General features: G+C 39.6%; 1 protein-coding gene across 1 annotated transcript in view; it reads right to left on the bottom strand.

The window, feature by feature from the left end:
* The window catches only part of fez1 (fasciculation and elongation protein zeta 1 (zygin I)), a 42,513-nt gene extending 18,963 nt beyond the window's left edge, over positions 1 to 23,550 (bottom strand). The window contains exons 1-3 of the mRNA XM_060908392.1: positions 23,275 to 23,550; positions 15,378 to 15,744; positions 4,018 to 4,117 (exon numbers count right to left, since the gene is read on the bottom strand). Coding sequence (XP_060764375.1) covers positions 4,018 to 4,117; positions 15,378 to 15,694 — 417 coding nt within the window. The 5' untranslated portion in view covers positions 15,695 to 15,744; positions 23,275 to 23,550. The remainder of the gene's footprint in view (positions 1 to 4,017; positions 4,118 to 15,377; positions 15,745 to 23,274) is intronic.
* Positions 23,551 to 24,404: the final 854 nt, after the last annotated feature.

Raw genomic sequence — 24,404 nt, 5'->3', positions numbered from 1 at the left:
ACCTGATATTTTACTGATCGTTGCCCATTTGGACGCGATATATTTTTAAATAACATCTCGTTGCCGTTGTCGTGTGGATGTAGCCTAAGTGTCTACGTGACGTGACGGATGTAGTCTAAATCAGGGGTTCTCAAACTTTTCTGCTTTGAGGCACACCTATTCATACTTGTAACAAGTTGAGGCCCATTAAAAAAAGATCCCCAATTATTTTGGCTCATCTATTCTATTAGAATCTAATAATCTATTGTAAAGTGTATAAATGGGATGCAACATCACTCCCTGTTACAGATGGGCGTCCAGGAATTAAATAAGTGCAATAAAAACAAACTGTTTTTAACTGTAGGTATTATATTTAAAACTGTATGGATGTGCCAGAAGCCAACATAAAACCATGCATGCAGGGCATTCTCAGTCAAAAGGGATTAATGATCCAAAAGTGGAGTTTGGTCAATTAACACAAGAACTTATTGCCATGTCTGTGTACAGCAAACAAGCAAGTTATTAAAACCAAGAAGTACACTCAAAAGAAGTGGATATAGAAACCACTCATTGGGATAGATCCTTACACATTAACAAAGAAGGATTTTTCGTATGAAAGAAAAATTTACTAGCTAAATTTGACATTAGTAGAATAAAATTTGATTTTATTGTAGCTGTAACTAAATATAAAGACAACAGTTATGCAAACTATTAATTAACTTAATGTGAAGTTAATTAACAGATAATCAACAGATTTAATTTTTTTTAAAGATTCTTTATATTTTTAGTCTTTTGTATTTGCAATTTATATCTGTACATGCATTACCCTACCAGCTCTGCTGATCAACTTATCATGTTTAAATAAAGTCATTCATTCATTCATTACAAGTTGGAAAATTATCCATCTGTTGACTTCCCCAACATCTCAAACTACCTGGTGCTGCAGACATCATTCTACACGGACAAACAGATGAAAACCTGGAAGAGCATGAAGGAGTACAACTTTTTATATGTGGCTGGGTTAAAGATCTGGGGATCGGGACACTACAAGAAAAATCCTGTATTGTTTTTGCCCGGGTAAATAGGAGTTTCTGGGCTTTTTGTACGTGTCTTTGAAATGGTTGCTAGGACACTACAAGTTTTAGTATCGGGTGTAAACAAACCACAGCTGCTCGATTCTCAATCCTCCCTACTCTTCTCTTCCAGCAGGCATCACAGATTACCCACAAATGTATTTATTCCACTTGAAAAGTGCATGGCAAACCAGCTACCTGATTTGGGACACTACAACATCCTGAACTATTTAGGATTTGGCTTCAAACGTGAAAAAAATAGGCGGCCCACTAGATGGCGCTTCGCGGTCCACTAATGGGCCATGGCCCAGTGGTTGAGAAACAGTGGTCTAATGGCCCTTTTCCACTACCCTTTTTCAGCTCACTTCAGCTCGCTTCAGTCCGACACGGCTCGCGTTTCGACTACCTTAGAACAGCACGACTCAGCTCGCTTCAGCTCTACTCAGCACCCAAAACTCGCACAGTTTTGGAATGGGGCTGAAGCGAGCCAAACCGAGCCGAGTGGGGCTAGGGGCGTGAGGAGACACTCCCCTGTGCACTGATTGGTGAGGAGGAGTGTCCTCACACGCCCCGCGAGCACGCTGGGATCTGTAAACACCGTAAACCCGGAAGAAGAAGAATTACGAATTACGAGAATTTCTGAAGCCTTATGCGCCTCGCCTCATCTATACGCTCTTGCCAGTATCTGTTGGCGTTGTCGGTGACAACAAGCCACAGCACCAAGACCAGCAACACTAACGACTCCATGTCCTCCATGTTTATTGTTTACTATCCGGGTCGTGAGACTACCGCTTAAAAGGTCACTGATGTCACTATTTGCGCCGCCTAACGACATCACGTGACGTCCACCCACTTTCGCTAACTCCACCCAATGTGTCCACCCACTTCCAGCCAGCACGGTTCAGCGCGGTTGTAGTCGAAATGCAACTCCAACAGTCCCACTCAGCTTGACTCAGCCCAACTCGGCACGGCACGGCTCAGCCCGACTCAGCCGCGTTGGTAGTGGAAAAGCGGCATAAATAACACTTTATCGACGCTTTTTTTTTAGCTTTTAATGATTTGATTTTGTGTTGGATAAAAACAAAATCAAACTGTCATTCTCGTGGAAATCATATGTCTGGGCTGATGCAAGACTCAGAGCACTTAAAGGTTTTAAGTTTATGCACATTTGAAACTTTATATGTTAAAAAACCCTCTGTAATTTTCTTCTGGTCCCAAGAAGTATTGTTAATAAGTAATAATTAAAATAAGTTAGCGTGGATCGTGGCGAATTTCTGTTCGGCTATTTTCGTGACCACTCGGCACGTGACGTAATTTAAGACAAACAAACTGCTTGAGTTGAGTCCACTTCCGTTTACTTACATTGCCGTTCGGCTTGAGTGCAGACTTTCTTCAGAAATTCCTGAACAGGAATTTCCAAAGAAAAACCATGCCTTATTGTTGTGCAGTGAACTGTAACAATGGGACCAGTTCAGGAAGAAGTTTTTACCTTGTACCGAGCGAGGAGAAAAGGCACAGAGAGTGGATTGGCTTTTTTTTTTAAAAAGATTTTTTCATCTTTATTGGATAGGACAGTGTAGAGACAGGAAATGAGCTAGAGAGAGAGAGACAGGGAAGGATTGGGAAATGACCTCAGGTCGGAATCGAACCCAGGTCCCCGGATTTATGGTATGGTGCCTTAGTCGACGCCCCCACTGTTGGATCATTAATCCCTTTTGTCTAAGAATGCCCTGCATGCATGGTTTTATGTTGGCTTCTGGCACATCCATACAATTTTAAATACAATACCTACAATTAAAAACAGTTTGTTTTTATTACACTTATTTAATTCTTGGACCAGCAACACTCAAGGAAAAAGGAGAAGATTGGAGGTAAACATTTTTACCTTTGCTTGCAATTGACAAGTCAAGAATCCTGAGGGATCCTGTACAATCATTGAGGAAATGAGACAAAGGGATATTTCCTCGCTTAGAGTAGGCTATAAATAGTATAATGCCGCGGATGGCAGGCTAATGTAGCCTACCGGCGCACTGTCGAGTAATCGTTACCTATATCCACTAGGGAGGGTGGTTTGATTATTCTTCAAAAGGGCTCTTATTTAGTATTACGACGAAAGTAGGAATTTATCATAACTACCAGGATAAATTGTTTGGGCGTGAGTCTTGTTGAGGTCTGGGGTCACTGCGATCAGAGTCGGCCGAGTCGCTGTCCGATTCTGAGGCCGCACGGTAAAACCAGTGAGCCACATTCACCGATTGCTTCGCAACGGCCATAGGTTCATACGTATATGGTTTCACCTCTTGATATTCAATTTGGAGAGTTCCTACTTCAAAATCGCTATCGCTTTCAGACATTTTACACAACCTCTCACGACCAAAGTCCGTACACGTGTGCTCAGTTCACAAGTAAACACAGAACTGCTCCCAGTCTCTTTGCCTTAAATGACATCACGACGACTGTCCCCTGGCGGTGAAAGTGCGCATAAGTGAGATGTCAACAAACCTTTGGAAATTGGGCAAAACAGTATATTTTAACCGTTTTATTAAATTTTAGGGTGCAAATTAGACACTAGGAAGATTGAATTTGCTTTTTGGGTCGTTCTTCTAGACAATAAAGTTGATATTCTACGGTTCACCTCCAACCCTTGCCTATGACCTTTAAAGTGATTTTGCTGTTTGTTATAATCTGTCTGAACAGAATATGTCTGGTGTAGAAGAAAGTACAAGGCTTTGTTTTGATTCTGAGGAGAGGAAAAGAGCGACAGAGAGAAGAAGCAATCTTTCCTTCAAGACATCTTTTGAATACAAATGGTGTTAATAATCTTGGTATTCAGAGAGATTTTGCAGATTTTTGTGTAATACCATCCAACAAATATATGACATTACAGGACATTATAACAGTATTTCCATTTACAGTTAATTTAATACTTTGTTAGAAGAAATGACCAGAGAAATAGCTTGCTTACTTCATCATCTGAAAGGTTGCCATTCAGTGTCTCTGAATTTGGGCCATCCCAGCTGGACAGAGAGGATGGCAGATAATTATCAGTCAGAGCGTCCCACACACTACAAACACAAACACACACAATTATATACACAAACCAACCTTTAAATATGCAACACAGAGATCACATATATAATATCAGACTATTAATTAAAGATAAATATGGCTGAGAATTTTAAGGTTTTGGTCAAATTTGACCACATCAGATGAAGATAAAGTTAATATTAATAATAAGAAACATAATGCTTTTTGTCAAATTCATCATCTCCATGAAATAAATTCACCAAACAGACTGAATGAAAGTTTTCCAGGAGCATGCATCTGTCCATACATATCAATATTGCAGATCAATCCGAGCTGTCAGAGAACAAGCCATCATTCACAAATCACATAAACTCACAGAAAAGCCTCACAAAAGGCCACTGGGACACCACAACAGGGACAAACTGGTACTGACCTACTGTCTGTGCATAGTATCTGAAAGCAGCTGACTAATCTATAGCCAGACCAAACAAACCTTCACTCTCAGTTTTCAATGCCAAGTTGTGTTGATGTGCCACAAAACCAACATGAGAGCATTATTTTAGGAGTTTAACATATAGCATTTATGTTTGAAACCACGATGCAGTGCAGGTTGATGATTAAACTGAAGTGTACAAAATCACACTAATTCTATCCCCTGTATTTAGCAGGCACAGCTGGCTTAGCTTTATACCAGAAATATATCAAGGCTCCTGGTCCTCAAGTTACTGGCTATTCCAGAAATGACACCTCAGGATGTTTTGGTGTGATCACTGGGCAATTTTTTTTTACACTATTCAATTACAAAATCACTATACAATTAAAATTACAATTGCAATAATTATTAGTGTTATTAACAGAAATATCAATTTATATTAAATCAAGACTAACTTGGCAATCAGACACGGATGCATCATTACTAGTTTATTACACAGGCAGCCTGGCTCTAGCTTGATAATTGTCATGAAGATTAGGCTAGTTAATGTCACTTCCTATGATGTTAGAGCCAGATTGTTTAGTTGGTTCTTTATTAAGCCCTATTTGCACAGGATTAGTATTACCTGTGAACCTCTGGCGATTTGTAATAATTGCAGAGAATGTCTGAGATGTTAGTCCCGTGCGAATGCGCCATGTCTGTAATTTGTAAAGTAATAATTCCGCCGCAAATTACCTACTATATTTTGTCAAACACAGACGTCCAGTGACAATACTAGTCCCGTGCGAATACGCATGTCCGTGTTTGTTATCGTAATTGCGTGTGTTTTATATCTTTTCCGGTTACTGTGAGTAGGCTAATGGAGGCTACGGTTGAAATTTTCATGAGTACTGTTTTAGGGGCAAGTGGTAGTCGTGCCCCATACCACACTACATGGAATCCGCTTCCCAAAAACAGCAAGAAATCCAAGAGGAAAGCGCGGAGATTTTTGACCTGGATGACTTGTGTGGCTGCTTTCGGTAAGGAACATTTTTAATATTTCATAGCCAGGCCATATCCTCCATGGACATAGCAATATTGACGGCTATCTGAAGTTGTGGCCTATGACTTTTTGCCTATCAATGACGGGCATTTCTTATTAATTCCTAATAGGTTGGATACTTGGTGCTATTTTTATGCCAACTGTTTTTAATCCTTATTTGTTAATTTATCCATATACTTACTATAGTAATATGTCAACACTGCCAACATGCGAATTACGTCCCGAGGCGCGGGGCTAGCGCGCCCTGCCCGCGCTGGTTCTTTGGGGGGAGGGCAGAGGACTCTGCCTGTAAAGTTTGGGGATGCTGGGACCCCCCCTGCCCGAGCTACGAGCATTCAAAGTCGGGCTGGAGCCGCTGATGGGAAAACGAAACTGAAGCAGAGCACCGTGGCTCTTCGTCCCGAGGCGCGGGGCTAGCGCGCCCTGCCCGCGCTGGTTCTTTGGGGGGAGGGCAGAGGTCTCTGGCTGTCAAGTGCAGCGGAAGTACAGGATGTTACGACATATCCGGTCGTGATGTCTGTAAATTGAGTAAATTACGGACTTTGCTTATCCAGTGCGAATGCAAGGGATTTAACACAGAGGTTGGGTGGGAATTTACAAATTACTATAGGTTCACAGGTAATACTAATCCCGTGCGAATAGGGCTTTAGATAATGTTCCAGTGGCCATTTTCTTTCCTCTACAGCTGAGTTCGAAAAGCTAAAATGCAGTGGAAAATAAGAAGCAAATAAGAACGCTGCCTTAATACACAAATATATATCTCATTGAAAGTCAAAAACACTAAAGACAAAAGCAGCAAATCAGTTTTTCAGCCATGTGCATATATGTAACTAATTTAATAAGTGTGTATGTGTGTGGACTGGAGATGTAGTAATGGCCCACTGTGTTCCCACTGAGCACCGACTGACCAGACAGCCCATGTGCATTAGTGACTTTGTCTGTCCTGTACAGTGGCCGGGATGCAAAACAAAATTACAAAATGTGAAACACTTACATTTTAGAAAACAAAATTACGTTTGCAAAACAGTTTAACCAATGACAAAACAAATTTCATCTCATCTCATTATCTCTAGCCGCTTTATCCTGTTCTACAGGGTCGCAGGCAAGCTGGAGCCTATCCCAGCTGACTACGGGCAAAAGGCGGGGTACACCCTGGACAAGTCGCCAGGTCATCACAGGGCTGACACAGACAACCATTCACACCTACGGTCAATTTAGAGTCACCAGTTAACCTAACCTGCATGTCTTTGGACTGTGGGGGAAACCGGAGCACCCAGAGGAAACCCACGCGGACACAGGGAGAACATGCAAACTCTGCACAGAAAGGCCCTCGCCAGCCACGGGGCTCGAACCCGGACCTTCTTGCTGTGAGGCGACAGCGCTAACCACTACACCACCGTGCCGCCCCCAAAACAAATTTACATCTTAGAAAACAAACTGTCAAGATGCAAAACATTTTTACCAGTCCTGAAACAAATTTCCAAATGAAAATCTTCACGGAAGGTTCGTGTGGACAGTCTCTAGAATTTTTAACCAGGCAGGGACCAAGCGCATTCTGTTGGCTGTGTTCGAAATCACTCACTTATTCACTATTCCCTATATAGGGAATTCTATATAGCAGACTATAATGAGTGATTTCGGACATAGGGAAAACGAATTGACCGCTCACTCTATCGCTTCCCAACCATCGTACTTCCGGCATTTGGTACATCCCCATTGTACCAAGATTTTCGTTTGTAAATTTGTTTCGGGACTGGTAAAAATGTTCTGCCACTTGTAAATTTGTCTTAGCGCTCTTAAAAGTTTTTTGCATCTTGTCAGTTTGTTTTCTAAGATGTAAATTTGTTTTGTCTTTGGTAAAAGTGTTTTGCTATTGTAATTTTGTTTTCTACAATGTAAGTGTTTCACGTTTTGTGATTTTGTTTTGCACTTCCCGGTCAGTTATTGTCTCAGTTGATTTGTCCCTGAAATATCTGTCCTTATTTGGTTCATATTAAAGTGTGTATATAACCACAATTACTGTATATGTTTTTTTACTGTATTACTGTATATTACTGTTTTCAAATCTAGACAGCCCTTAATCATAAACAAAACAGGTTTGTGCTCATGGGGTTGGTTAATGTAGTTTGAGTGTTGAAATTTTCAAAAGCAAGCTACTAATATTAACTTAAAAAGTAAACATTCTAATACATCACCACTACACAAGATTCACAATTGAGGAGGCTTAAAATGGATAGTGTGGGTTTGGATTAGGATTTCTGACCAAGGACCTAATCACAGATCTAATAAAGGTTTACAAACTGGCCCTGTATGCACAATAAGAGTGTGAAAATACTTTTGTACATTGTTAAAAGCAACAACAACTAAAACTATGATCTCTGCATTACATCTTGAAGAAACCAGTAAGCTAATGCTACTAGATTTATCTAATCAACTGAATTGTGAACGACTACACAAAAGGAATGATGTACTGCAGTAGAATTTGAACAGGGCCCATGATATGAACAGGCTGTACAGTAATGAAAGAAAAAGCTTGGTGTGTGTTCGTGTGTAGGTGGGAAGAGGTGTGGTGCTTGCCTGCTTATATGCATTTCCTACATCATACTCCTGATTCTCCAGTTTAGTGAATAGTGAGTAATATGCCACTTTAAACACAGCGCTAATCGAGATGGAGGGCATGTTTTGTAAACAGGCACAGATTTGTGCGTGACTGATTCAGGCCAAGAACAGGAGCCACAGGGAAGAATATAACATCACAGCAAGAGTATCCGAGTAAACCTGTTTCATGTGGGCCAAAAACTGACTCACAGCTCAATAAGCCTTCAAATAAGCCTTCTGTGCTTAATAACTGCAATTCCCAGTGACACAAACATATGGCCATAGCTCTGAGAAGTCTATAAACTGGGAGGATTGATAACATGAGATTACTGAGCGGTAACACAACTGAGTATCAATCATTTGGCTAAATTGAGAAACAAGATGGTGTGTACTAAGCATCTCCACTAGTACAGTGCTTCAGAAGCATCTTATGAAAAAAATAAGAGGTGATCTATCATTTTATAGGTTTTCCTTTTAGCTGACAAAGCGTAATTCAGAAAACAACCATCCTCAGTGTTATCACTGATGCTGCTATTAATACTTAACATTTATTCACCGAAGGTGAACATTGGTGAGTAATAACTGAGCTGAAGTTGAGGTTATTATTCACCAATATTCACTGAGCCTGAGGCAGATAATCGTTTCAGTATAAAAACACGGGTGATTATTTAAAAAAATTTAAAAATTTTATTAAATCGTATTTAAAAAAAAAACATTTATTTCAATCTTCAAAAGTGGCATGCAAATATAATAAAGGCGTGGCACAGACTTGTGCCACTTATCTATGTTGACACATAAAATACTTTGTTTTGAAATGGATAAAATAAACCACAATTCCACCTTATCTTTGAATAGTTTTAGACCAAACTTAAGGATCTTTAGTGTTTTTAGGAACAGCATTTTCTTTCATAATTTGTAATTCTTCCTCACTTACAGTGATGAAGCAATTGGCCACCATTTTGCTGAGTCACTCGAGGTGATTGGTCAAGAAATTCGGACAATTTCTCAATAATCAGGTTGCACAATTTTCTATAAATCACCTGCATATTTACACCGAACTGCACTAATACATATTCAGATTTTCCCTCTGTGAGTTTGAATCAAATCACACATGCAAAAACACCTGTATACCAATGTGTGATTATATATACCGTGGTGCTTGAAAGTCTGTGAACCCTTTAGAATTTTCTATATTTCTGCATAAATATCACCTAAAACATGATTAGATTTTCACACAAGTCATAAAAGTAGATAAAGAGAACCCAGTTCAACAAATGAGACAAAAATATTATACTTGGTCATTTATTTAATGAGGAAAATGATCCAATATTACATATCTGTGAGTGGCAAAAGTATGTGAACCTCGAGAATTAGCAGTTAATTTGAAGGTGAAATTAGAGTCAGGTGTTTTCAATCAATGGGACAACAATCAGGTGTGAGTGGGCACCGTTTTATTTAAAGAACAGGGATCTATCAAAGTCTGATCTTCACAACACATGTTTGTGGAAGTGTATCTTGGCACGAACAAAGGAGATTTCTGAGGACCTCAGAAAAAGTGTTGTTGATGCTCATCAGGCTGGAAAAGGTTACAAAAGCATCTCAAAAGAGTTTGGACTCCACCAATCCACAGTCAGACAGATTGTGCACAGATGGAGGAAATTCGAGACCATTGTTACCCTCGCCAGGAGTGGTCGACCAACAAAGATCACTCCAAGAGCAAGGCGTGTAATAGTTGGCGAGGTCACATAGGACCCCAGGGTAACTTCTAAGCAACTGAAAGCCTCTCTCACACTGGTTAATGTTCATGAGTCCACCAACAGGAGAACACTGAACAACAATGGTGTGCATGGCAGGGTTGCAAGGAGAAAGCCACTGCTCTCCAAAATGAGCATTGCTGGTCATCTGCAGTTTGCTAAAGATCACGTGGACAAGCCAGAAGGCTATTGGAAAAATGTTTTGTGGACAGATGAGACAAAAATAGAACTTTTTGGTTTAAATGAGAAGCGTTATGTTTGGAGAAAGGAAAACACCGCATTCCAGCATAAGAACCTTATCCCATCTGTGAAACATGGTCGTATCACGGTTTGGGTCTGTTTTGCTGCATTTGGGCCAGGACGGCTTGCCATCATTGATGGAACAATGAATTCTGAATTATACCAGTGAATTCTAAAGGAAAATGTCAGGACATCTGTCCATGAACTGAATCTCAAGAGAAGGTGGGTCATGCAGCAAGACAACGATCCTAAGCACACAAGTCGTTCTACCAAAGAATAGTTAAAGAAGAATAAAGTTAATGTTTTGGATTGGCCAAGTCAACGTCCGGACCTTAATCCAATCGAGATGTTGTGGAAGGACCTGAAGTGAGAAGTTTATGTGAGGAAACCCACCAACATCCCAGAGTTGAAGCTGTTCTGTACGGAGGAATGGGCTAAAATTCCTCCAAGCCGGTGTGCAGGACTGATCAACAGTTACCGGAAACGTTTAGTTGCAGTTATTGCTGCACAAGGGGGTCACACCAGATACTGAAAGCAAAGGTTCACATACTTTTGCCACTTACATATATGTAATATTAGATCATTTTCCTCAATAAATAAATGACAAAGTATAATATTTTTGTCTAATTTGTTTAACTGGGTTCTCTTTATCTACTTTTAGGACTTGTGTGAAAATCTGATGTTTTGGGTCATATTTATGCAGAAATATAGAAAATTCTAAAGGGTTCACAAACTTTCAAGCACCACTGTATATAACAGTTATTCCACGAAATCAAGTCGTGTATGAGCTCATAGCCGACGAGGTGCATAGCGCCGAGTTGGCTATAAGCCGTGTATGCCGAGATTGAGTGGAATAACTGTTTTATTATATCCACATTAAAGGAAAACTCCAGAGTGAAATGCTTTTTAGGTCTATTTTCGCATTATTGGGAGTGCCTACGTTGAGTTGCTATCACAATCACATCAATCGGATGTGTTTTGAGAAAATTATTTTTTTGCGATTTCAACCGGAAAGCGCTAACACGGCAGTGGCCGTGGCATATCTTTTTGCCGATACAAAACGCTAGTTTTAAAACCATTGCAAAGCTCAAAACAACATGACAGTTCTGTGGAAGTGAGTAGAGGGTTCCTACAAACAAAACGAGGTGTGTCTAGCTCTAAAAGTGCACGAACAGCATGTGTAGAATAGTAAATATAAAGGCAGTGACCTTACCTGAAGTCGGTCTTCCTCAGACGCCATCTTCAGTGGACAGTCCGTAAAAGTCGAGTGCCGAGTGCAGAGCCCATTGTGCATTTCCAGCAGGATGGGCTCTGCACTCGGCACTCGACTTTTACGGACTGTACACTGAAGATGGCGTCTGAGGAAGACCGACTTCAGGTAAGGTCACTGCCTTTATATTTACTGTTCTACACATGCTATGGAGCACTTGCATGTGACGTCACAGCCGATCCAGATTGTGACAGACACCATCTTGTCGGTCAAACATTTCCGCCTTCTACTTCTGGTTCTACTTCTGCTTCTACCTTTTCTTCTGGAAAACCCTACTATATACAATTCTACTACAATGGCTGCGGCTACAAGCTCTCCCTACCTGTGCACGTTTTTTATGTTTTTTGTGTGTATTTTTGCATGTTGTTCGTCTGTACCGGACTTCAATATCCACTACAACTGTATGGACTTACTGGACATTGGTTTCCAGCAGAAAATGACGGTTTGTAGCTATTTCCATCGCATGCACAACATTCCGGACGAGATAGCGAGACCAGCGGGGTCTCCGTGGATTGTTATCGGGTCTGGCAGGCGAAGAAGGCAGCGTCGGAGAGGAAGCAAAAGCGAGGCTGCAGAGCCGGCCTGTTGACTAAGCTCAGAAAACAGCCACTCAAATCTCCACTGCCAAGCCTCTATCTCTCCAACGCCAGATCCATGGTAAACAAGACGGACGATTTGGAATTACAGCTGGAATTACCTTATTCTATTCTATAATCGGCTGGTCAGTGCTATACTCAATACTTAAGTGACTTACCCATCCAATGAGGATTGTTATTTTCTTGTTTACAAGATGCCACATCTGAGTCGCTGACAAATCCTGAATTTCTGTAAAGATAACTGTCCAGAGATTTATAAGCACGCAGTGCTTCACCACTGAACAGCGAGGGAAAGTTAATGAGGTAATTATACACGTCCGGGTATTCCGCTGGCAGTTCAAAATCCACTGACACGGTCGTGAAAACTACGTCCGGTAAGCCATAAGGGTCACTAATCTGTAGATCGTTTATTTTAGACATATATCTATATGTTCATTAGGAAAATGAGCCGTGTAGTCCATCGGTTGAAATTGATCCATTCTGTACGAGTGCAGCAGTATTCAGCTGTGTTTTTTACCGACAAGATGGCGGCTGTGTACTTTCCGGTCACGTGACTGCAAGATCTCTATTCGTGCACTTTTAGAGCTAGACACACCTCGTTTTGTTTGTAGGAACCCTCTACTCACTTCCACAGAACTGTCATGTTGTTTTGAGCTTTGCAATGGTTTTAAAACTAGCGTTTTGTATCGGCAAAAAGATATGCCACGGCCACTGCCATGTTAGCGCTTTCCGGTTGAAATCACAAAAAACTAATTTTCTCAAAACACATCCGATTGATGTGATTGTGATAGCAACTCAACGTATGCACTCCCAATAATGCGAAAATAGACCTAAAAAGCATTTCACTCCGGAGTTTTCTTTTAACTGGATTTTGAGAAACAGAGTATTTTTATTTTTTGCAAATTCGATAAATAAAACTTTATACAAAATGTCTAACAAAATAATTTCCGCTAAGAATGTAAATAAACAGGTGAAATGACAGCAGCAATTTGTGAAAAATGTGATAATTCTTGAAAAAAAAAAAAAAAGGATATGTTCTCACCATCAAATACTTTTATTTCATATTTTGTTGCTTTTTTGTATTTGTATTTTTTTTTTGGGTAGTTGGCAAACCAACTTAAAGGTGCATTACCGCCATCAACTGGGCTGGAGTGTGGAACAGGCGCTATTGGGGGGGAGGGGGAACTATATTCTTTTAGCCATTTGTTTCTTTTAAATACTTGATCACAATTGTTGGAGTTTTGTTTTTGAGTAGTGTTTTTATTTCATCCTCAGTTGGTTTAACAACATGTGTCATGCATGTTTTTTTCTACTCATGGTCTATGACCTGATTGGCTAATTTACTACTAAGCTATCAGAGCACGTGATTGCTCATATCCAGTGAATGTGGATAGAATAAAAAGTTTTATATTCCAAATCCTGAGATCTAGCGAATGAAGAGCCACACGATAATAACTGGGTGACAGAGACAGGCGTGGACAAACAAAAACCCACTCGTCTCATCTCATCTCATTATCTCTAGCCGCTTTATCCTGTTCTACAGGGTCGCAGGCAAGCTGGAGCCTATCCCAGCTGATTACGGGCAAAAGGCGGGGTACACCCTGGACAAGTCGCCAGGTCATCACAGGGCTGACACATAGATACAGACAACCATTCACACTCACATTCACACCTACGGTCAATTTAGAGTCACCAGTTAACCTAACCTGCATGTCTTTGGACTGTGGGGGAAACCGGAGCACCCGGAGGAAACCCATGCAGACACGGGGAGAACATGCAAACGCCGCACAGAAAGGCCCTCGCCGGCCATGGGCCTTGAACCCGGACCTTCTTGCTGTGAGGCGACAGAGCTAACCACTGCACCACCGTGCCGCCCAAAACCCACTCGTGTATGAAATTTAAAAATATGAAATAAATATGTACACACTGTACACACATAGAAATATACACACAGGTGATGTACTGCATTTCCATGTTGTCAGACAGAGACATGGACATCACACATGAGCTCATACTCACTAGTTGCTAAAACTGGCTAAAATAATAAAGTGTTTGTTACAGATACAATATTGGTAAACACTATGACTATACATGTAAATGCATGCAGGGACATGTCAGGGACATCCAGTGCTCTGGAGCTATATTACACAGAGACTCAGACTGTTGGCGCGCCCGCGTCTAAGACGCACTATTTCAAATAATGAACGCATTGTCGAGAGGGGCAGGGGCCAAAATGGATGCGAGCATTTTATACCCTATTTGGAACGTTTCGTGGCATATTACTTGACTTCATGGTCTCAATATCGAAAATCTTGCACAAATATGCAACTTCCAACATAATTATCTGGATATTCAACAGATTTCAGCATCGGATGAATTTGTTTTGACTGCCGCCATATTGAATATACGTCGGACCTGTTCGGACCCGTTCGTGTATTTACGCCGCCCCGTTTGTAGCATCCCAAGCAAGTAAAACCTGATCCAAGTCTTTCGCTAGGTGGCGTCTTACGGTCTATGTACGAATATTCGAAAAAGACAAGAAAACATGGATAAGAAAAAAAAGAAAAAATACATCTATTTTGTCATTCTTCGGCAGAAAGAGAGTACATTCACCTGAAAAAACTGATACCCCTGATACCCAAGGTAATTAGTCATACTAGATTTACAACAACAACAACTACTGCAACATCAACTACGGTACTACAACAGCAACCACTACTACTACTACTACCACTGGTGACTACTACAACTACTACTATAGACCTATACACCAAACTGAAAACAAGTTAATAAAATAAATTAATGAAATTAGAAGTAGAGATGATTAGAGACAAGCAGAATTAGACCGTCACAGCATGCAAAAAACAAACCCATTCTTGTGCTATAATTTACAAGGAGGAGATAATATAGATGTGATATATAGTGGCCTGTGGTTAAATTCCAAAATATTGCCACTGATTAAACAATATCTCAATATATTTGGTTGAAGCATTGATTTTTGTCATCTACATTGCTTCATATGGCTTCCAATACCAAAAAAAACAGAATTGAGAAGAAAAAAACAGCCCCTGGGCTGCCCGAGCTGTTCATTGGGCTCGCTTCGCTCACTAGGTTCGCTTCAACTGAAGGATAATCACTGGGCCCCCCATTGTAGAAATGGGCCCGTTTTTTCCCAGGAGGGGCCCTGTGGGCCCCTTGACCTGCAAAACAATCTGAGTCTCTGATTACAGCAGTATTTCTATACAGTTTCATACAGTTTGTGAATATTTATGAAATATGGTACTACTATGAATAAAATCTTATATCAAAAAGTCATGCCAAATATAAATCTATATCAGAGTAAAAAAAAAAAAAAACACGCTCACTCTTCATCCTGCAGTCGCTCCTCATCCTCCTCAGCATGTGACTGATCGCGTACCGGAGCCAGGCCCTCTGTCTTGGTGTTATAGTTGTGGAAACACACATTCAGCTTCTCGTCAAACTCATTCACCAGGTCCTCCATGGACTTGAAACTCATCATCTCTGAGAAGTTCTCCAGCTCAGAGAAGTCCTCCCGGCACAGCGTAGCGAGAGGAATGGTCCTGTAAGGTGGGTGCAGTTCCAGTTCCGGTTCCAGCTCCTCCATCTTGCACGGCCGTAGATCCTCAAACTCCTCATCGAGACAGACAAGCGGAGCCTCCATACTTTGGCCCACACTCACGCGGCCAATTAAAGATCTGTTCAATCACAATCCTGACCAGCACACAGGGCTTGTTAATTTTTGTACCACAAAAAAAAATAGGTCTACACTTCCATTAAGGTTTCAGTTAGGAAGCACTGAAAGATGCAGAACAAATTTAATGCTCAAAGGAACCTGAAGACACTTGAAGCACAAATGTAACACATTATTTATGCATGTATACTAATAGCTTCCAATATCTATGGATCATAAGAATGAGATTTCAGTACTGATTATATGTGTATAATCCTAGAACTAGGCCTGAGCTGTGTTTTGAAATGTGGCCCTTTAGGTTTATAGGAAAGCACTATCAGCTTCTCAGACACCATTAACAAAACTATTGAGGTAATGGCACACAAAAGCCCTATTCGCACGGGATAAGTATTACCTGTGGACCTCTGGTAATTCAGAATAATTGCAGAGAATGTCTGAGTTCTTAGTCCCGTGCGAATGCGCCATGTCCGTAATTTGCCAAGTAATAATTCCGCCGCGAATTACCTACTGTGTTTCGGCAAAACACAGACGTCCAGTGGTAATACAAGTCCCGTGTGAATGCGCATGTCTGTGTTTGTAATTATTAAACGCGTGTCTCTTGTACTTTTCTGGAGTGAATAATGGAGGATACGGGCAAAATTTTGATAAACAGCATTTCAGGGGCAAGTGGAAGTAGGCCTATCCCGTATTTGAACCAGATAAGCATTTTGAACTCCTGTCTACTAGTGTTGTGACGTTCGCGAACGAACCGATTCTTTTGAACGGCTCCTAAGCATGAACGATGAGAACCGAGTCTCGAGCTGGGGGAGCCGTTCTTTCTGTCGTTCTTTTTCTGTACTGTGTTTCAGATGAAAAAGCTTTTGCCCAAGGACAAGAAGTAGGCTAAACAGCATTTGCCTTTTATTTATTCAAGTTTTATCTGTTTGCCTAATAGTTCAAGTTGTTTTGTATATAGTTTATAATGCTGTTGTGTGATATTAATGATAATATTGTGGGAAAACTACTTTGCACGGACGTTCATTTAATTTATTCTATCGTCATTTTGTTTGTTCTATTTTTGTGTATTTTATTTATTGATCTGTTTGTCTAGTTGCATCTGTTTTTCTAATAATAATATACTTTTTGCATTAATAGTTTGTTTTTTCCTATTAAAATAATCTTGTGTTCTTGTTATAACTTTATCTATTTATCTGACTGTTTAGTTGTATCTATTTTTGTTACAATTTCAATATTTTTAATATAGAAAGTTTGGTTTTTTCTATTAAAATGTTCTTGTGTGATAACTAGTTCTTGTGTTATATTTATTGTAGTTGTATCTATTTTGTATCTCAGACTTAAATATTTTTGTAAAACAAGTGTTTTTCTATGAAATATTCTTGCGTTCTTGATAACTATGTTCTTGAGTGGGTTCTTTTTTTTTTTTTTACAGAAAAGCCATTCTGCATGGACATTCATTGAAGCCCTCACTGTTTTTTAAGGGTTATTTATGAGCGTTTAGGGGTTACAATAATGTAAGTCTAGGTTGCTTTATATAAAAGGTATGTCCAGAAATATTGATGTCACTGTCTAAGCAGAGGGATCTGGGTTCTTTAGACGCTGTCTTCTTAAAACTGAATAAATATTTAAAAAGAGCCAAATGAGCCAGTCTTTTGAACGGCTCTTTTCAAAGAACGGATCACAAAGATGCGGATCCCATCAAAGAGCCATAAATCCCATCTCTACTGTCTACAAGACGAAACAGGATGCTGTGAACTTACGACACATCCGGTCACAATGTCTGTAAATTCAGTGAATTACAGACTTTTGCTTATCCTGTCCGAATGCGCCACACAATAACACAGAGGTGCGGGGGTAATTGTGAATTACCAGAGGTCCATAGGTAATACTTATCCCGTGCGAATCGTACTAAAGAGATTATTACCTCCGCCAAGGAGGTTATGTTTTTGGTAGTGTTGGTTTATTTGTTTGTTTGTTTGTTGGTTGGTTTGTCTGTTAGCAACATTACGGAAAAAGTAATGAACGGATTGCTCTGAAATTTTTTCCAGAGGTGTGACTGGGCACAAGTAACAATCCATTAAATTTTGGCGGTGATCCGGATCACCTTCTGGATCCCGGATTTTTCTTAAGGATTCCTGGCGGAGGTCTGCGCTCTCCGAGTGCTTTTCTAGTTCAACATAATTCAACACTGCTTGTGAAATGTTTGCAGTTACTGTCATTCTTTAAGCAAAACACCTTCTATACCAATCAAACGCAAATATGTATCATTTAAAATGTCTAATCTTGTAAATACTCTGAATATGTGGAAAACCGTGAAGGTGGATTTTACCATTTTATGTCTTGAAATGTGAACAATATGAAATCATATGTGGAAAAATAGCTCTGTTTAGGCTGCTACCCCCTGGACCTGGATCCGGATAAGCGATAGAAGATGAATGGATGGATGTGGAAAAATAACTACTCACATGAGAAATTCACATCAGAAAAAAGAAACCACATGCAAGAAATGAAAAATGTACATGCATAGATAGATAGATAGATAGATAGATAGATAGATAGATAGATAGATAGATAGATAGATAGATAGATAGATAGATAGAGAAAATAAAAACATGCTACATGCGAAAAATGTGTGAAATATATAACGTATCTTAAAATCCACATGTATAAATTTGTGATTTCTTTTCTGTTAAGGTACTAATGCATGTTTTCCATGATTCTTCATGTACAGCACATTAAGCAAGATTAAATTTAACTCTAAAGAGCCCTTTGTAGTGTGTGTACACACACACACACACACACACACACACACACACACACACACATATATATATATATATATATATATATACACACACACACACACACACACACACACACACAGTGTTTTCCCCAGAAAAAAATTAAAGCCCTAAATTCTGGCATCATAATACACAGACAATTGAGTGCCAAAAGCGGGCGCTGAAGGCGCAACGTGAAACTAGGGGGGTCCGGGGGCATGCCCCCCCCCCGGAAAATTTTTTTGAAAATAGATGCTCTCAGGTGCATTTTCAGAGTCTCTGAGAGGTTTTAGATACATGATTATAGGATAGATTTTACCAGTGTTTCAATGATTTCTGACCTAAATAGTATTAGTGTACACACATTTGAAATTTCACCTTAAAGTTCAACATGCAAGTTAAACTGTTTTGTTATAGATTGCTTAGGTATATGATAGATTGAAAATGTACGGGGATACCTTAATTATCTATGATCAAGTAGTGTTGTAACAAAAATGTGCATGAAAATATGAACAGTGGTTTGCTCCATCTTATGCAATCCAATGAAGAGAATCGATCATCATGACCTCCTGTTGATCACAAAGGTATCTGAACCTAAGAACTGTCACCTTAAAATAAGTCGCTGTATTACTATAACTGTAATGATTTAGAATGTTTCTGATGCAATTACCATAATATATGTATAACTAAGATGCACTGAAAAGAAAAGTAAGGCAACTGCATATTATAAAGTTTAAATTTTGGCACTTTATTAAATGGACTAGATTAAGATTAAAACATATTTAAAGGAAAAGAAAACTTAATTCATACATTTAAGTTTGCAGAAAGATTATGTACTTAAAAACACATTCATGAAAAGAATGTGTTAATAAGTGTCAAATGTAGCATAATTTCGAAGAATAATGATAAGCATATTTGGCAGTGTGAGGTCACTGTGACCCTTAAACAAAAGAATAATCCAGAGCCTTCCTTTGTTAAATGGATCCCAGTGACATCACACTGCCAAAAATGCTTATGATTATTATTTGAAATTATGCTATATTTGACACATTTGGACAACTTCACGTCGTGAGAGTGTTTATAAGTACATAATCTTTCTGCAAACCCAAACTAATGAATTAAGTTTTCCACTCCTTTAAAGCAGATTAATTCTCCTTGGCTTTTGCTTGGCCCAATGTTGGGCAACCCACTTATAATCCATCTCGCTGTCATCCATGCTGATGTGGATCAAACTGTCCAGCGAGTCTTCTCCTAGCTTATTAAAATCAGTCGGCTTTGTCCGTCTGGTGGGGGACAACATCGGCAGCCAATGAGATCGCTTATAATGAATCGGAAAATTCCGGGATGTCTGACGTCTTCTTTCGATATTTTTATTGGACGGTTTGAACACGTGATCTTGACATAGCCAACAGATTACAGTTTGTTTACATCATACCACGCGGACATATTACTTTGACAGACTCAACACAAACATTGGAAAAAAAAACGCTTGTTTAACACAAATATCAATCAATATGTAAATGGAGCTGTTATTTGCTCTCCTATGTACCTAGTTACTTGTGGGTAGGAAATTTAATGTATCGGTATAAATCTAAGCACATCGGATTTTAACTAAAGTGACTAAGCGTATCGGCAGGCAGAGCAAGCGTATCGGGCCCGATACGCTAAAACGCTTTGGGGAAAACCATTTTATATATGTGTGTGTGTGTGTGTGTGTGTGTGTGTGTGTGTGTGTGTGTGTGTGTGTGTGAGAGAGAGAGAGAGTGTGTGTGTTGGGGGGTGTCATGAAATATTATAAATAAATGTTATACAGTGGTGCTTGAAAGTTTGTGAAACCTTAAGAATTTTCTACATTTCTGCATAAATATGACCTAAAACATCATCAGATTTTCACACAAGTCATAAAAGTAGATAAAGAGAACCCAGTTCAACAAATGAGACAAAGCTATTATACTTAGTCATTTATTTATTGAGGAAAATGATCCAATATCTGTGAGTGGCAAAAGAATGTGAACCTCTAGGATTAGCAGTTAATTTGAAGGTGAAATTAGAGTCAGGTGTTTTCAATCAATGGGATGATAATCAGGTGTGAGTGGGCACCATTTTATTTAAAGAACAGGGACCTATCAAAATCTGATCTTCACAACACGTTTGTGGAAGTGTATCATGGCATGAACAAAGGAGATTTCTGAGGACCTCAGAAAAAGTGTTGTTGATGCTCATCAGGCTGAAAAAGGTTACAAAACCATCTCTAAAGAGTTTGGACTCCACCAATCCACAATCAGACAGATTGTTTACAAATGAAGGAAATTCAAGACTATTGTTACCCTCCCCAGGAGTGGTCAACCAGCAAAGATCATTCCAAGAGCAAGGCGTGTAATAGTCGGCGAAGTCACAAAGGACCCCAGGGTAACTTCTAAGCAACTGAAGGCCTCTCTCACATTGGCTAATGTTAATGTTCATGAGTCCACCATCAGGAGAACACTGAAAAACAATGGTGTGCATGGCAGGGTTGCAAGGAGAAAGTCACTGCTCTCCAAAAAGAGCATTGCTGCTTGTCTGCAGTTTGCTAAAGATCATGTGGACAAACCAGAAGGCTATTGGAAAAATGTTTTGTGGATGGATGAGACCAAAATAAAACTTTTTGGTTTAAATAAGAAGCGTTATGTTTGGAGAAAGGAAAACACTGCATTCCAGCATCAGAACCTTATCCCATCTGTGAAACATGGTGGTGGCAGTATCATGGTTTGGGCCTGTTTTGCTGCATCTGGGCTAGGACAGCTTGCCATCATTGATGGAACAATGAATTCTGAATTATACCAGTGAATTCTAAAGGAAAATGTCAGGACATCTGTCCATGAGCTGAATCTCAAGAGAAGGTGGGTCATGCAGCAAGACAACGACCCTAAGCACACAAGTCGTTCTACTAAAGAATAGTTAAAGAAGAATAAAGTTAATGTTTTGGAATTGCCAAGTCAAAGTCAAGACCTTAATCCAATCAAAATATTGTGGAAGGACCTGACACGAGAAGTTGATGTGAGGAAACCCACCAACATCCCAGAGTTGAAGCTGTTCTGTATGGAGGAATGGGCTAAAATTCATCCAAGCCAGTGGGCAGGACTGATCAACATTTAGTTGCAGTTATTGCTGCACAAGGGTGTCACACCAGATACTGAAAGCAAAGGTTCACATACTTTTGCCACTCACAGATAAATAATACTGGATCATTTTCCTCAATAAATAAATGACCAAGTATAATATTTTTGTCTCATTTGTTTAACTAGGTTCTCTTCTACTTTTAGGACTTGTGTGAAAATCTGTTGTTGTTTTAGGTCATATTTATGCAGAAATATAGAAAATTCTAAAGGGTTCACAAACTTTCAAGCATCACTGTAAATAATACCCTACCCTGACCTTCAGCACGTACTTCTATATACACTAATAAATAATTATTATGAATTAGTTAATTATTAGTTAGTCACTTAGTTGATATTAGAATGTGACAATTTTAATCATGAAATTTGTAAATAAGTCTAGAAATAACTTTATGGTCTTATTTTTCTTTTATACTGATCTCATAATGACAGATATTAGAGAACTCATATCTTGAACTTTATTCAAGATATTTTCATTTGCAAGGACATAATTTTTAACTGTAATGGCATTTTGCATCTTGTTTTAATATAATTTATAATGTCTTTTGGATATGAATATCATATCTGTATCTGGACAGCAGAAGGAATTTAATTCGACCTGATTTTAATAAACCGTGTCTATGTCTTTCCTTCCAAGCAATTACTCAGCAAAAGGGCAGCAAATGATTCATTGTGTTTTACTGTACAAGGTTAGATTACAAGGCTTTGACCTTCATATCCACTCAAGTCTACACTCCTCTAGGATATGTCTCTTTCTATTTCCTTGCCTAAAGCCAAAACACAACAAAATCACATTAAAATGAAAGTCAATAATCAGAGGTTGCAGTGGCATGGTGATGAGTAGCTGACCCTGATTCACTCTGCCAGAGAAGTAGCATTGTGTAATAATAAATAAAATGTTTAAAAAAAAAAAAGAGCAATGGTGGAAATGTTATGGAATTCGAGGAAATCAGTTCAACACTTCCATCTCTGATTTACAAATAAAAATCATCTAATTTTTAAATTTCTTCTGCAATATAACTGGAAAGGAAATATAACTGGAAGGAAATAGAAAAGAGACATCTCCTAGAGGAGTGTAGACTTGTATTATTCACACAGACCCAACCCAGTCACCTGTTAATAAATATATTATTACTCTGTTATATGGTATATTAATTTGTCAGTACACAGTATAATTAGATTCCGTATCCTGCCATACACCTGCCTTGTACAGGATTAAAATAATAGGCCACAAGAAATAAGCGGAGAAAAAAAATATGGCGGCACGAGATGGCTGGAAAAAAACATGACTGACTAAATCCAAGCCACCGTATCAATCAAAACACCATACTAAAGAGAAGGAATAAAATTCAGTTATAACATGGCAAAAAAATCAGAGGTGAAATATTGTTAATACATGTTCACTATGTTGTATGTTGTTAGAAAAACATGAGTTTATAAATGGAAAAATAAATCAATAGAATTTAAATATGATACAAAAAAGGAAGCTGGGGAAAAGGAGGAGGGATACAAGCACAGAATGATAGAAAGGATGGATGAGGATCAATGTTACATATTCCCTAGAGAGGAAGGCAGTGGGAAAACAAAAGGGACTGGAAATGTAGGCGAGAGTATGTACCTGCAGTCGAAGCTCTAGTTGTTGTGTAGTTGGCTAGAGACTAGAGAAAGCCCCTCCTAGTCCATGCAGGTCAGAACCGCACTACTAGCATCAGCAAATCCCCTGCATGACGAGCAGTAGTGCACACGTTCATTTCTCTGTCTTTCACACAGACAGAAAGCAACTCACACAATGACTGTGCTGTCTTGTCTTTCTTTCTCACTCCACTGCTGTTCAGTGTAAGCTAGCAGAAGCACAGGCGCTCGTCTCCTGATCAGTAAGCAGCAGCAGTAGCCTTGATCTCCACACAGAGCCTGCGCATTGCCACAGCAACCGACATCCCATCATTCCCCCATCCCACCCCATCTCACCTCATTCGCTCACTTTGTCCACGCCTCCCCCCTTCCTCCCCCTTATCTATTTCTAATCCAGGCTGAAAGGCCTCTACATTGATGAAAGAGGGAAAGGAGGGACGGATGCTGCAGGGCTTCATTCACACCTTCTACTCTTTTGTCACTTGTCATGTGCCAGGGTGACAACAGAACTCTTCTTCTTCTTCTTCTGCTTCTTTGCTATTCTCAACACCACTTACATGCTCAGATTTACAACACTGAAGTGTAACACATACACAAGAGCCATACTGACTGCCATTTTCACTTATAAATCTAAATTATTTCATTAACAGGCACAAAAGTACAGACAAAATGGCAGGAAATTTTAACATATAAAAAATTACAACCTGGCAATTTTATTTTTGGGTGGCATCTCCTGATCAGTAAGCAGCAGCAGTAGCCTTGATCTCCACACAGAGCCTGCGCATTGCCACAGCAACCGACATCCCATCATTCCCCCATCCCACCCCATTCGCTCACTTTGTCCACACCTCCCCCCTTCCTCCCCCTTATCTATTTCTAATCCAGGCTGAAAGGCCTCTACATTGATGAAAGAGGGAAAGGAGGGACGGATGCTGCAGGGCTTCATTCACACCTTCTACTCTTTTGTTACTTGCCATGTGCCAGGGTGACGACAGAACTCTTCTTCTTCTGCTTCTTTGCTATTCTCAACACCACTTACATGCTCAGATTTACAACACTGAAGTGTAACACATACACAAGAGCCATACTGACTGCCATTTTCACTTATAAATCTAA

Source organism: Neoarius graeffei, chromosome 25, assembly GCF_027579695.1.
Source record: "Neoarius graeffei isolate fNeoGra1 chromosome 25, fNeoGra1.pri, whole genome shotgun sequence".
NCBI lineage: Eukaryota > Metazoa > Chordata > Actinopteri > Siluriformes > Ariidae > Neoarius > Neoarius graeffei.
The sequence above is the reverse complement of the archived record's forward strand: the minus strand, read 5'-3'. Positions and strand labels throughout refer to the sequence as shown.